The sequence below is a fragment of the Phaethon aethereus genome, assembly GCF_964289735.1.
Source record: "Phaethon aethereus genome assembly, chromosome: 5".
Classification (NCBI taxonomy): domain Eukaryota; kingdom Metazoa; phylum Chordata; class Aves; order Phaethontiformes; family Phaethontidae; genus Phaethon; species Phaethon aethereus.
In genome coordinates this window covers 56,795,209-56,810,838 of record NC_138579.1, presented here as the reverse complement: position 1 = coordinate 56,810,838, position 15,630 = coordinate 56,795,209, and the positions used below count along the sequence as shown (strand labels likewise).

At 37.1% G+C, this 15,630-nt stretch overlaps 1 protein-coding gene across 2 annotated transcripts in view; it reads right to left on the bottom strand.

Annotated features, from left to right (window-relative positions):
- The window catches only part of PIK3C2A (phosphatidylinositol-4-phosphate 3-kinase catalytic subunit type 2 alpha), a gene marked incomplete at its 5' end in the record, with an annotated part of 38,909 nt that extends 30,445 nt beyond the window's left edge, over positions 1 to 8,464 (bottom strand). The window contains 3 exons of one of the 2 annotated variants that reach the window (XM_082000119.1): positions 832 to 989; positions 2,640 to 2,746; positions 7,355 to 8,464. In XM_082000119.1, the coding sequence (XP_081856245.1) occupies positions 832 to 989; positions 2,640 to 2,746; positions 7,355 to 8,464 (1,375 nt within the window). The remainder of the gene's footprint in view (positions 1 to 831; positions 990 to 2,639; positions 2,747 to 7,354) is intronic. The other variant, XM_082000120.1, reaches the window with a different exon arrangement.
- Between the last annotated feature and the right edge of the window lie 7,166 nt (positions 8,465 to 15,630).

Here is a 15,630-nt window from a genome sequence, read left to right as displayed (position 1 = left end):
AAAAAACCTCACCACAACATAGATCCACTACCAGGTAACATGGCCTGGAAACGGGAACCCTCGCAAGGGCTAAGAGACTACAGCAGTATAGAGGCTAAAAAAGTAAGTTGCTCAGTTGTTTTACCACCAAGAACTGCCAGAAACTAACAGCATCCAGAATTACAGCCTTTAATACAACATGCTGTGTAGTCTAGACTGCACAGGGAACGTGAATTTACGTACAAGAACAAGGTAAACCTGAACGTTACACCCGAAACTAATACTCCTGGTTACCCATAAAAGTACACCAGCTAATTGTGGCACATCACAACAGTATTATTTTAGTGTTTGTGTTCATAAACATATATTGAAGTGATAAATAATTTCAGTATTTACTCTTAATTCCCAACAACAATTTGTCTGAATTTCTAGATAGCCTGCAAGAATTTATTTAAACATATGTTAGAGTGTTGAAATAAAAAAATTAATTTAAAGTTAAGAATCTCAAGCCTGGTGTCATCGTTCCCTCAGTTACCATAAAGTAGGTCAAACTCTTGAAAAGCTGTTTTAACATTCCCAGCTGTGGATCGAAAAGCCCTTCGGGTTCACTTGGCTCTCCTTTCTAAAAAGATGTTTCACTTTGTCAGCCTCTAAATATTTTCTGATTGAGGCACTGACCCAGAATTAGGCTCTTTCTTCAGTTACCTTTTCCACATTCCCCACAAGCAATCCACACACCCGAAACCCAGGGAATACAAAAACTGAAAGCCATTGGCCTAGACTGAGTGTACAGTCTTAACCCATCATTCTAAGTCTTACAAGCAAACTCCAATTTAAAAAGCAGAAACATACCATCACACGTAAAAGTTACTGGTTGCTGGAATTCTTCGATTTCTATAGAAACCTTGATACTGGCACTCTCCCCACTTATATTTCTTTGCAGCATGACTGGACTCAGCACAAAGCCTGGATTTGTTTGCTGATTAGTATAAGGAAACTTGGTCCTCAATCTGAAAGTAGAGAAGGTTTATGAAACATTGCAATGGCTAAGTCTAAGACTAAAGCAAAATCACATGGTAATAACCACAAGCCAGAACAGTAAAGACTACCTTTTGCTCTTTACTTAAATTGCATGTACAAAACACCATTTAATTTTTCTACTCTCAACAGAACACTGCCCACAATAATTACACAAGCAGTAGTTAGATGGGAAAAAACCTAGCTTATAATTAGGCAGGTTTTCCATATAGCTCAAAATACTTAATAGGTCAATGCTTACAGGACATATCCAGCTTCTGTATAAGCTAAGTTCTAAAACAATTTTAAAAAAGCTAATCCATAGCATTTTCTAAAAATGAGTTTATAAAAAGGATAATTTCTTTTATGTACAAAGCACTACAAAACTCTTTACATGTTTTAATTTTTGGAATTCAAATCTGAGCTTAGATACTATGCAGAAGGTAGTTATTCCAAGTTGTGGAAGTTGAGAAAAGGCCTGAAGTAGGGGAAAAGCTTTTCTTTAGGATACAAATAGTATAAAACATTCACCTAGTAATGAATAGACAGTACTTTGATAGCTGCTTTTTATTTTATCTGTGTTAAATAGGTATTTAACCTTAACCTTCAGCCAACACTGAAGCAGTATTACAGGAGATTAAGAAGAGTACTATTTCATCACCTTGATTCCTTACAATAGTATGAATAAAAAAAAGGGGGGGAATCCCACTAGCAAGAGTTATCCAGTGAGAAGCCCAACAGCAGTTTAAGCACTGGGTCTTGAAAGAAAGGGTAGCAATTAGATTTAACTAGAAACTGCTGCAACAAGACTATTTTACACGAGCTTTGTCCTAACGTTGTTAATCAGTAAGTTTCACAGGTATATGACTTTGCACTGATTTTATTGAGTTTGCTTTTCATTTCATAAACACGCCTGTTTTTAAAAGCAGCTGTTATCCTTCAAAGATCTCCATTTCCCCCATTAGTTCTTGGATTTTGATCTTGAAAGGAAAAAAGGCATGACTCCTTGTTTATTTTCTGTAGGAAAAAAGCAAATTGTGGCAGCAAGCAAAAAAATAGGAGTACCACACTAGGTTATCAAGTCCCATGTTCTTTGGTATGGCCTTTAAGAAACTTTACCACCTGACCAAAGCAGGAACAAGTTTGAAAGATTTATTTGCTACAGAATTCCAGTTGTGGAAGCAATAAAAAAAAGAGAGCATTTAAGGGTTAGAAAGCCATTGAGTGACAGGATTCAGTGAGGTGCATTAACTAAGAAAGACTTCAAATTCTTTCAAAAGAAACTGTATTTATAATATATAGAAGAAGTAGATACAGATATGGAAATACAGAAAAATAGTTTGAGGATAAAAAAGTATTATAAAAGCAGGGGGGAAAAGTGAAAGTCACAGGACCAAAAGAATAAAGAGGAGATATGATAATCCAAAATCCTTGGTACTGAACACCTTAACAATCCTGTTGCATTCTTGAAAAAACAAGACAAAACCAGGAAAAACTGGGATAAGAAAAAGGAAAAGGACACATACTGAAATCCACCCCATCAAGCAAAAATAAATGTTGGACTGTCCCTATCAACCTAACTGAAAATTAGTTATTTGGCTTTATCTTTTCTGAAAGCTAATTTGCGTTCAATAATTTCTTACTTTGTAACTGCTTGAGAAAAAGCTGACAGTTCTTGATTCTGCCCTTCAATTTCTTGGAGAAGCACGTTTTCTGTCAGCATGCCAGTGGTCCCATTGTCTTTCTGCAACTCAAAGATAATACAGTGTTTAAATAGCTGCAAATATATTCCTACAGCCAGCAAAGCCATGTGTAGATGATCGATTTTCAGAAGTCTGAGGTTTACTATTAGCTTTATGTCTACTTCTATAAGAAGAAAAATGTGTACCATTACTAAGTTGAAAAATAAAGATTCACTGGACCAGCGACTCCTTTACAGAGGTAATTTGACAGTATCATTACCAGCTAAGATTAAGTTGCAAGAATAACAGTTTCCGAGCTCTCAGCAGTGACCCATTGCATTAGAATTTGGCTAGATTTTGCTGAACCAGAGGAAGAAAACAGAGACAAGTGTTTTTTTCCTCCACTTCTGCAATTCAGCCTTCAGTACAGTCCTAGGAAGAACCATTATACATCAGTTCTGCCCATGACTACCTTTTCCTACAAAGCTGGAAAAGATAAATTGTACACTGGAAGGAAGTAGCATTCAGAACACTAAACCCAGAACTAATCTCATGTTATCAAGCTACTACTATTTTAATCCCTGATACCACATGCACCCCCCAGCTCCGCAAAATGTAAACCACAATCTTAGAAGTATCCAATTTAAAGAATAATTGCTAAAAGAGATCTCCAGTTTCAAACAACAAAATCTAATAAACTTAAAGAAAAATAAATCACAAAGCTGTGGCAGTTTTTAATCCATATCTTACTCTGATCCAATTCAGAACACAGCCATACGAATGCTAGTGTAAGAAAACAGCAGAGAGCAGCTGGAACAAGTGGTGGGGCTGAGGTGGAACTAAATCATCTGTAGTCTAAAAGCCACCACTAGCCTGAAGCACTCGTGAAACTCCAGCCAGATACTCCCTGGAATAAGTTGATCTTGAAGAGCTTGCTCATTGTCCAACCTAGGGTCATTGCACACAGAGGATAAAGCCTTCTGACCAGTTACATTTTACATCCAGAGCTTTTACAATGCTTATAGAAACATTTAATCCACCCAGAAGTCCAGAAAAAAAACCACACAGACTGCACTATAGATTTTCTGAAAATCATCACAATTTATTCATACTTGAACTAGTGAATAACTACTTAACGAGTGTGTGGGTTATTTATTATTAGCTGACAAAGTTAGCTGAGCATCTAATTTCATTAGAGCATATCAGACAATACAGTCAAATTAGACTGTCTCAGAAAAGGCATCAGATCTGTAACATACAGAGCTAGGGACTGTCAGGACTTTGCCTTTTAGAACTTTTTTGCTCAAATTAACTTGTTTAAGCAGTATAGCACAAACTTAGAAGGGATAATATATGCAACCCAAAACTGGCACTTGAATTGCATTTAAACCTAGTTATTTCAGCTAAACTATTAGTTTCACGAACACCAATCAGTTCAAAAGGATAAATTCTGTATAATTGGGGGTTAGCCATACCACAGGAAGCGCCTGGAGCAGGAAAGCTGTACAGCCACAAAACATGGAACAAGACTCAGAAGCATGTATAATACCTTAAATTTAAAAAAGTTCTTCTATTCTACCATCTCAGACAAGTTCTGTCACATAAAAATACTTCTGGCAACTGCACAAGACCTACTGACAACCCTGTGCAATTGTATATACTACATGTATTCTTTGGGCAATTACACAGTAACAAAACAAAAAAAATCATACAAGGAAACAGGGAGTTAACATACCAAGTGAAAGGTAAACACCTTTGATCGAGACTCAACTACTGCTGGTCAGCGCTCAACACAAAACTCAATCATTTCAAATCAAGAAGTTGGCTATACAAATGTTAAGTTTTCCTCCACTGAGGAACTCTTTTTAAAGAAGTTATGTAATACTACAAATAAGTACTCAAAGCACTTTGCAACTCTAACCAGAATATAAAAGCACTACACAAGGGGATTACTTAAAATAAAGTCACACCAGTGATGCAACATTGCCATTTTATGCCACTACGTGACACTTTGATTTTTTTTTTACAGCAGAAAAACCTGTAAATTTTGCTGTGAATTATATAAAGATGTTTAGAGACCTATAAGCCATTGGTACACATGCAAGCTTAGCCAGAGTAAACAATAAATTCTAACGTAATGAGCAAAGGAAAAAGAAGAGGTTTAATTGTTACCTCAGGGTTGCATTTGGCTAAGGAGAGAAACCTAATGTTACTACAACTATATATGCATTGCTGGAAATTACCTCCTGGTATAAAATTAAGAACATTAAATACCTCCTTGCTATTTTAGTTGAATTTCAATACTATTTTTTTGATCACTTTTTAGAAGATAATTTCAGGAGGACAAGCTTCGAAAAAACTAAGAAATCTAATTAAAATCCACTGGCCTCAGATATTAGGGTTTTAAGCAACAAGGATTTGAATTTCTTTAACTTATGGATAAGCACATCTAAGGTGCAAAAGCTATCAAACAGGAAATAACTTGTAAGAAAGGACATTGGGCCAAACTAGATGAATAGTTCATATCAACACAGCCTGCAAAAATAGAAGCTGTCTGCAAATACAATTACTCTTAACCATAAAAACCAAACCCAAACCCCAGTAAGTTACCAAAAGTCAAGTTAAAATGGATTCCAGTAATATATAAAGCCACAAGACTCTTCAGCTCTGTGGAGAGGGAAGGTACAGAAGACAACACCTTAAATAAGACAAAATGATGATTTTGCCTCAGCTTTCAGAAAGGAGAGTGACACTTGTCTTTAGATCTATTTATTATCTTCTTTAATAACTCTGCACAAGCATCAGAAACAACCCTGTTGATAATTTACACTCTTGTATCATCAGCTAACTTTAGAATACAGACTAGAACTGGAATATTATGCCAAAACTAGTTAGCCACAGACTGGAGAAACACAAGTGGAAAGTAAATCTCGAACCTTCAATTGGGCATTCACTGCAGGAGTCTGCTATAAACTAAGAATTTGTTTGAAAAAGATGGTGGCTTACGAAAAATCACATATATTAGTTGACTACAGGATATGTGCTGTTGTGATGCCATCATGAATAAAGCAAATGCAATAAAAGTGTATCAAGCAGGATGCCCCTACCTGTAATGAGGGTTTATTCATGCCACTGTACAAGGCACATGGTACACTAGGCTCTCACATAGAGAACTAAAATTTTCTTAAGTCACCTTAAAAAAAAAAAAGAGCGACAGGAAAGAGAAGCTATTGCACAGAGCTTGCAATAAAAGGTGACAGAAAGTCACTGTCTCTTACGTTGAGGTAAACATCAAAATGGTCCTTTATCTTAAATACCTGATATTCCATTCTGCTAAGAACAACAACTTGCTACAAAGTAGCTATGAAAACATTTCTGCTGAAAATCAGGTGACTGGTGAGGACAGTGAGGGTCTGGAACAGCCTTCAAATCAGAAGTCGCAGAAGGAAAAGACCACTGTGAAAGCAGAGCTTGTGCATTTTATGAATCAGTTAACACATGATCTGAAAATAGCATGGGATTGGACCTGACGAACAGGAAAGACTCTTAAATCCTGCATTCTTGAAAAAACCCCGGTATTAATAAAAACATATTTCATCCATCAACAGTCAAATAATACTTTCTACAGACAACACCTCAGAAGCACTAATCCAATATAATCTAGATAATCCAGTCAACAGTTAAGCCAAAAAACCACCTCTGGAAAACTGAGAAACACATCACTAGATAACATGACAAACTGAAAAAGCAAACTACCGAAGAGCCCAAATTTACACGCCTCTCTAAATACTAGGAAATAACTGAGCTCACACATCACAGCTCAACAGTGAGTGGAAGAAAAAAAAAAAAGTAAGTTAGACCCAGGATCTTCACACATGTAATGTTAAAAATGCAATCACTTGCTAAAAATGCACTTAAAAATGCAAAACAGAGGTAAAGGGGTTTTTTGGGTTTAGGGATTTTTTTTTTTTTTTGGTGTCCTTTTCCACCGGCCTTCTATTACACTTTTGCCAGAACACTGACAACTAGCCCAGAAAAAACAGGAAATCCTTCAAATAAGGGGCCAAAAATTTCACTTCAATGGAAATTTACACAGGCCTTTAAACCAGAGTCTAGCAAATATTCCTTTTTCTGAGGGGAAAAAAAAACCTCCCCCAATCTGGGGGGGAGGGAAGAATTAAGAGGCAACTTGGAAAATATCCTTCACCAGTAACTGTTGTTTATGGCATATTCCTAGCCTATTAAAAACACCTAGAAAGACAATACATATTCAAAACAGCTGCAATCCAAAGTCTCAAAGGCAAACAAAACTTTTACTCTCTCCCCTCTAACCAGTTTCTACAATTACAATTCTTCCTGCCGTTATCACCCTTGCCAGAGTGTTGGCTTTTCCACTAAAGACTTCTCCTTTAGTCTTTGTACTTTCTCTACCAAAAACTAAAAATACAGAAGTGGAAAAATTATACAAGACCAGAGTTACTTTGGAATTAAGTTCAGCAATAATGTTTAATTCTCTGAATATCATCCATCCATACATACAACAGTAACATCACATTATTTGGACACTGCTCAAGCCACGTAATATTTAACAAACAAACCCAGACCTTAAAGTGCCTTTAAATGCTGTGATTAATCTTTACTATTATACTGCAATTTAAAAATACTAATTTACATACCTGTAACGTTTGGCCCTGTAACTTTGCAAGTGGAGCTGTTCGCATGTTTAAGGACTGGCTCCTTGTAACTGTTGCTCCAGAAGATTTCCCATTAACTTTTCTTTCCAGATGACAAGTTACTAACAGCTTTTCTTCTAACAGCACAGCATCCCATGGATCTTCAGCAGTCATACTTGAAGCCCTCTCTCCATCATTCTCTGCCTTATTTAAAGTCTCCACACTATCCACTTTTGGTTTACTTAGGGGATCCAAATCTAACCAATCAAATTTACTAACATCCCTGCAGCTTTCCGAGGCTGGCAGATTAGAAACTGCAGACTTTATAGTATTCACTTCTAGGTCCGTGCTTGACCTCCCATTTTTCAGGAATTCTGAGGTGCTTGCAATTTTGTCAAATACTTTTGCCATTTCTGGTGTAAGTACTGGAGGATATATAGGTAGGCTTCCTTGTGGATGGAAAGGTGTGGTAGCTGCCAATGGGTATGAAATGTATTGCGACTGTCTTGGAAGACCAAGATAAATAGGTTCTCTAGAGTGATAGGAGGACATACTTGGATGGAATCCATTTTGAAATACATCAGTCTGTTTTGTGTAAGTAGCTGAGGGGTAAATAGGAGGTAAAGTGCACATCACAGGTGCTGGTATCCCAGGCATCCACTGTCGTCTCTGACCCATAGGCCCAAGATAAAATTGCGAAGACAGAGATGAGCTCAAAATAGGACTTACTGGTAACGTAGGTACTTTACTAGATTCAAAACTGTCATCCAGCAGCAGTTTCTCTAGTTCAGCATGAGTAAGCTTCTCTATGTCAATGGTACTTAGTTTATCTTCCATGCTCTTGGCATCAGACTCTGGAAACACCATGAGATCATGGTCCTGCTTGTTACGAGTCTGTGCTTTTTGTCTGGTGCTGCTTAACGAATGAAAAGTTTGTTTATTACCAGCAACACCTCTTTCTTTCTGCATCTTAGCTAATGCCTCAGCTTCCATCTGCAATGCCTCCTCTTTGTCCACATCTTTTGACCTTGCAGCTGCCAAAGAAGGTGATGAGCGCTGTTTAAATCCATTGGTACTGGATATCTGGGCCATACCGCAAGAGCGGATGTCCATTTAAAGAAGGAACACTTCCCTTGTACTGGTTGTCTACCCTTGCCTTCGGAATAGATTTAGCAGACCTGAAAAGGAAGTGAAACATCAGACACACATAAAAAAAAGTTACATGTGGAGAATTATGAAGTTATACATCCCCAACATCACCGAAATTGCTTAAGTATTCCCTTGAACAGCACCTTAAAGGAAGTGTCATTCACTACTATGTAAGGGGAAAAAACTCTGAAAGGTCACATTTGCTTAAGGCCACCACCAAGAAAATGACATCTTACATTTCTCCAATTGCAATCTTGTGCTCAGTACTATTATACAACTTCCCATATTCACCACAATATCTATGTCTTTTTATTAAAATAGTCTTACAAGAGATTACCACAAGAACCATGTTATTTTTCAATATTACTTCTACTTTATTCTACAGCTTTTACACACAGCCAGGTTAGAGTTGAGTCTAGGCAATAAGATGTCTTCCAGCAACAGCTAGTATGCATATCAAGTAGCAAGATAAAAATCATGAATAATGAGTTTCTGCCAGGAGGGTTACATAAACAGCAATCCTCATTAAAACACAGTTTCACTGAACTAGATGAGCCCTTTACATGTAAATTATCATGGGTTTAAGTCATGTAACAATCTAGAAATTAAAAAAGTTCTCTGCAGCAAATACTGTACATAACACAAAAATCTTTTTTTTTTATTTTCCCTTGCTATTCACACCCACTAGAAGGGTGGGGTGTGTCCCCCCCCGTCCTTGAAACAGACCACAGAGATGTTCTTTAAACAAACTGACTGTACTTCCATGGACTCGCCACATAGACAGCAAGATTCTTAACAGATTTCTAACAGATTCTTTAAATTCTTTAAGACTCTGGCCAAGCTTTTGTTTTATCTACTTCATTTCACTGGCTTATATTGTGAAGGACAGACATCTTTGTAAGATCTTTTATACATTTCAGCTAAGCCTGAAAACAAATTCACGTGAAGCCCTTCACAAAGCAAAATTAAACTGGAACTGATGTTACAGATGCCAAGACAAGATTTAAATGAAAGAGGGTTTCTTCAGAAAGACTGAAACAGTGACAGACTAACAGTTATAAAATCCTGAAAACCACACAACTAAAGTCCTGGGGAACAAAGTCTTAAGGAGGAGCTTTGGAGGTTACTAGTATGTATCCACCCCACTAGATACTTATACTCAACACAGATGAAGTCTACCGAAAAAAAGCAGACACCAGATCCTTTCAGATACAATAGAAGAAGCTGCAGGCTTTGACATTCATCAAAGCCATAACTACTGCCATTAGAAAGCAGCCCTGTCCTATCTACTGCCTATTTGCACAGCTGAGTTTTGAACCTGATCAGGGAATTGATCAAAAAATTGAAAAAACAAAAAACAAGCTCCAAACTTGTTTGCTGGGTTCCTTTACAGACAGCGCATGTCCCTGGTCCCATTTACAGCACAGCTGTGACCTTCAGTGCCATTCGGTTATTTACTATCTTCCTGTTAGCAGGACAGTCATTCTAAACCTTCTCCTAAGGATGTACTAAATATTTTGTAGATGGTCTAAGCCTACTAGCCACAGATAACATCCTAAGGAGAAGTCTAAAATACTTTACACCGACTGCTCAGACTGCCTAGATATCCAAGCTTGCTTTAATCTCTTTATTAACTTAGGGATGGTTAAAATTGCTACGTCAAATTTTCAGACGCAAGAACACTCTGACTTATGAAGCCCTCTCAGTATCTCCTATTTGACTTTTCCAAGAAGCAGCAGCAGCATAAGGTAAGAGCAGTTTTCACACTCTTGCTATTGCCTAAGGATTCTACATAGCTGCAGGATTTTTTCCCCTAAATTTTAGTCAAAAAACTAAAATAGGGTCATACTTTCTGAGACTATTCAGAACTGTTTGGGCTGCAACTTTGAAGATTACCACTGCATTCTGGTGCTGCTTGAGAATTACAGCAGCGGGAGCAAGTCATTTTTCCTTAAGGAAAAAGTATCAAGACTATCTGGTCTTCAAAGTAACTATATATAAACCAAACAACAACAACTCTGGCTCCTTAAAAAAGGAAGCAGCCTTTTTTTCTGCCGAAATTGACAGCTTTGATCTCCACACTCGCCAAGCAGTCTCCTACTCACAAGAAGTCCCTGTTCCACAAAGTCACGACTGCAGATGAACAGAATGCATCTAACATTCCTTAGCACTCAAATATGGTGCCCAGCTACGGTAGCACATTCATTCGTAACATCTAGAGAATCCAAATCACTCAATAATTGCTTATTTTACAACTTCCCATTACAGTGCTGCATTTTTGTCAATGTATGATTGCACACTTGCACTAACAAATTCAGGGACTTCTAGTATTCAAGACAGAAGAAGAATATTATTATTAGTGGTTATCTGAAAAGTTGAATTTTATTTTTGCAAGAGAGTCTCATTAGCGTACATACATTTAATTTGTTTGCTGTATTAAGTCTTGTCCTTGGGAAACTTCTAAAACCAAATCAGTGTATACATTTGTCACATTTTATAAGCAGACTGCAGTTTTCAAACAGTTTGAAGTTAAAAACTGATCAGAAAAATCTGATAAAATTGCAATAGTTTTAGCAAAACTTGATCTTGCATGCCATTTTCAAGCAGTAAATTCACATGATAAAACATCAGAAGAAAAGCTCCCTAGGTGTAAGAATGATTTAAATAAAGATAGACTTTCTTTCAAATGCTAACTCACTGCATCAGTTAACATTTTCACTTAAGAACTTGACCTTCGCTTTGAACTTCTGACTTTGTAGCCATCCGAGTTCAAAGGCAGAGAGTGAGGCAGAATTTAAACTTCTCCAACATTTAAAAAGAGAAGGGCAAATTCTATGCGGACCATTTATCAGCAGGGAGCTCCTCTCAAACACTCAGAAGAATAGGTTTCAATTCAGACCCCAGAAACAGGAAAACCAGATACCTGAACCATTACTGACCATATCACAGGAATTCATGAGAAGTTCGTGACAACTGGAAGTCACTGGAAGACCTAGAAGTAACCCTTAAAGAGTCAGGATTGTTCTCATCTCAACTGCTGCACACTATTTTAATAAATTAACAGTAATAATAAGTTTTCAGCTGTCAATCTGTTCACCTTCAAGAGAACACTGATTTTACAAACACTTAAAGAATGGGTCAAATGCTTCTTTTTTCTTTAACCAAAAAAAAAAAAAACTAGAAGCAAGTGAAGGGATTATAACAGAAATTTGAAAGTGGTAAAACAATCTCCTACACCACTTATTTCTCCCCTAAATTTGAAATTAAATGGACACATTCATACTTTATACAATGCCACCGTATTCACACTGCCCTAGCAGTAACTCACCAATACTGCTTGCTTCATTTAAAAGCATGTCTAAAAAATCTCAACCAACTGCTTTATTTGCAGCCTTGATGAAAGGTAATCTGTCTCCTACAGTGAGACTTAGTTAACTTTAAGCAGTATTTTCTTTAAGTATTCAATCAATGCAATCAGACGTGAGCCTGCTGACCTCCTTCTCTGGCTTCAGACTAACAGTTTCCCTAAGAGCAACACTGCCTTGGTGGCAATTTTGAATAAATGGGTTTAGAGTCTAAAGTTAATTTGCTCAGTCAAGTACCTGCGTATTGCTATGTAATTTTATTTGAGTATTGCTCATTATTCATTATTTCAAAGGAGTAAAATGGTCTTAAAAAATACAGCAGCAAAACTTTATTAATATCAAGAGCCAAGAAACAGAAATATGTCTGACCATCTCCTTCAGTTCAACGCCTCTACATGGAATGGAAATTAATTTCAAACCAGATATTCACTTAGAGGCTTACATAAAAAAAGGTCTTTACATACGCAGTAATCTAGCACAAAAATTGAACCATGAAGATACTTTTTTCTAATGAGGATTTTATAGGTTTCTAGTACGAAACTTCAAGAGAATCAATGCAGGCTATTATATGTCTACCAGGACAAAGGCTCCCAAAATCTGCATTAGTTTCCTATCTTAATGAGCAAGGGATGAATTTATCAGAGATTACCTCTGCTTAAGGTAACAGGATTTATCTCGCCATCTGTTCATGTACATGTTAACATTCTTCTCTACTTAAGATGAGTTGCACAACAATGTTCTATTAAAAAACCCAAGGCTTTTAACATTCAACTTATAATTTGTTCCAGTGATAAACAAGCACAGAACGTATTATTTGGTAATACATTCTTAAGAAATAGTTTATAGTTATCAGAAGTCAGTGCACATAAATTCCCTAGAGTCCAAGCACTAAATACAGAAGCAACGATAACAAGTCAGACCATTTCCTGCATTCCTTATGAAGTCATGCCCTCACATACGGTAGCCAGAGCTTCCTCAAAACAAGTGTAATTTTCACAATAATTCTGTGGTTATTTTGCCATTAATTAAAGAAAGATTTGAGGCATTTGTCTAACATTGAATGATAGCTAACTTATGATTAACAAATCTTGCCTGCATACTAGAGACAGTAGCAGTTTTATGGGATAACAGGGAAAACTTAGCGAAATAAGACAGCAGTAATATACTATGGAAAGTACTAATCATCTGGAAAGGAATTCATAGCAAGACATTTGCCACAGCAGGAAAACTCCTTAGCAAGAAAAAGCACAAGAACTTTGATGTTCAAAAGCCCGGTCTGCCAGATGCATTCAGATTGCTACAAACTGAGAAACAACTGAACAGACACTCCAAGAGGCCATGCCATAAGCAACTCTTATTTTTTAAAATACTGTTAGGTTTAAATTGGAAGTTTTTCAGTAACATGTACGTAAGCAGTCCTGAAAGTTTAGTGTTTCAGGTATATAGTTCTATCACGCTGTCTTTCCACTAAAAACTTAGTAGCTTCTTTAATCAAGTCATCTTGGCAAAATTAGAAAGCACCCCTTTATAGATGACACAGTTAACCAAAAGACTGAATCCATTTCGGTTTGGGTCATATCTACAGAATCTTCAAAGACAATTGCACTAGCTTAAATACAGGTGCAATTTTTAATTGGGCACAGATCTGAACCAGCACTTATTTCTGTTTTGCTGAGATCATTCAGCTCGTAAACACCTAAGCAGCTGTACCCAGACCAGCAACTGCATCTCTTAACTTTGATTTTGAAAATTCATTTACATGCAAAAAACACAATTTCACCACAAAACCTCTGATCTTGAGAGTTAGGTAAGAATAGGGTGTTTCCAGTACTAGAACAGGAAACCTCCAGGAATGCTTTAATGTCTTTCAATATTGGCAACAAATCCCTTGAAAAATCCAACCTCTGCTGTTCCAGTGCTTATAAAAACATTTATGAACTCTTCTACTTAAATCAGTTTTCATCCATGACACTGTGCAGAAGACTGTTACTAGATATGACATACTTTGTAACTGTAGAATCTTTATTTTTTTGATCAATGTTCCAATAGAGACAAACAGTGGAAGCATCTGTCATGATGTTCCAGACAAGTCTTAGCGTAGGCAGCTACCTACAGATCCTATGTTTTGCATTGCCACTATGTACTCTTCCCCTTCTCAAACCAGTTGTTTGCACCATTAGCCACTGCAAGCCACTCCACCAGTAGATGTGAATACATGCAGATTTGGTACAGTATGTTTGCAAGCTTCTTGAGCATATGTGTGCTGTTTACTTCTCCCCTCAAATTTTGAACCCAATCACCAGTTCATTTACATCTGTTGAAGAGATAGAGGTCTTAAAGATAAATAAATTCCATATAAGTTTCATAAAAACAAGGAACCCGGCACCACCAAGAACACCTGGTGTCACAGCTAAAAGAAAAACAGTAGCATAAACTCATATTATTGGACAGCACAAATTTATTACCAGGATAATCTTTATAAATGCTTGAATCATGGCGAAAAGTCCTTAAAGCCAATCAGCTGAAGACATCATCAACAGGAAACTTGATACCAGTTTCATCAGCTGTAAACTACTCACCGACTTTGGCATCTCCATACTTTTCTCCGTTTTGTTCTCAGCTCTCTAACAGCATACCTGCAATATTGTTCCTGCCCAGTATTTTGTAGATGCAGATACCAGAAAAAGCAATAATGAAAGTGATGGCATGCCAGGCTGTTTCGTTCTGATGCAGTTGGCCAAGATTTTTTTTTTCATGCCTTACAGCCAAGCCTATTACCAGCATTGTTTGACAAAGGCTAAGAATTTTAGTTCTGTTGCAATGTTTCTCCTAACAGAGTAATGCTTTCGTACCCACTCTTTCTGTTTCATAATTTTGCTTTTAAAAACTTTTTACTGGTTCTCTTGTTTTTTAGCCACCTCTAAAGTTGTGCTTTTCTCTATGATTCACACTCTTTTCCACCAATCCTTCTTTTCAAAGGTTACTCAAACACACTCATGCAATACGACATATTACACACAGGATGAACGTTAGCTACCATTTTAGGGTTTGTTTGGGTTTTTTTAAATTTTTTTAAGTAATGCCATTTCCCCAAGAATTTTGATTCCCCAACTGAATAATTTGCACAGTAATCTCTGATTTGCAAAATAATTTTATTCTAGAATACCGCTTTCATGGAACAATTAAAGCTGGAAGGGGCCTCAGGGGGTCTCTAGTTCCATTACCTGCTCAAAGAAGGTCAGCTACGAGAAGGTAACAAGGGTGCTCAGGCAGCACTATTGCAGATGAAGTTTTAGTTACTCCTACAGCACAGGCCTGATCACAGCAGAGTATAACAAATTACCTGGAAGTACTAGTATAGATAGATATTCCACTAATCCCAATACCAATGGTACTAAGCAGAAGGTAGACAACATTTTAAACTACATATTCAATTCAATCAAAAATATAGAACATGTCTAGAGGGTGCGGAGGACCGAGAAAGAGGAAAGAAGCATTTGTGCGATCTGCTTTAAATACTCAGAGACATCCAAACACCTTCCATAGATTTTTTTAACGTTCTAGAGCATAGACAGAGGACCATGGTAAAAACATAAATTTTCTTAAGCTGTATGCCTGAAGTAAGCCCTGCAACTATCCTCCTAATGTCACAAAGCATTCAAAATGCAGCAAAACGCAGGAAGTGGCTATTAACACAGGGAGATGAAAACAACCCTCCCCCACAAAGATCCTGTTCTATTCCCTGTGCAGCAGGGCACAGTATAC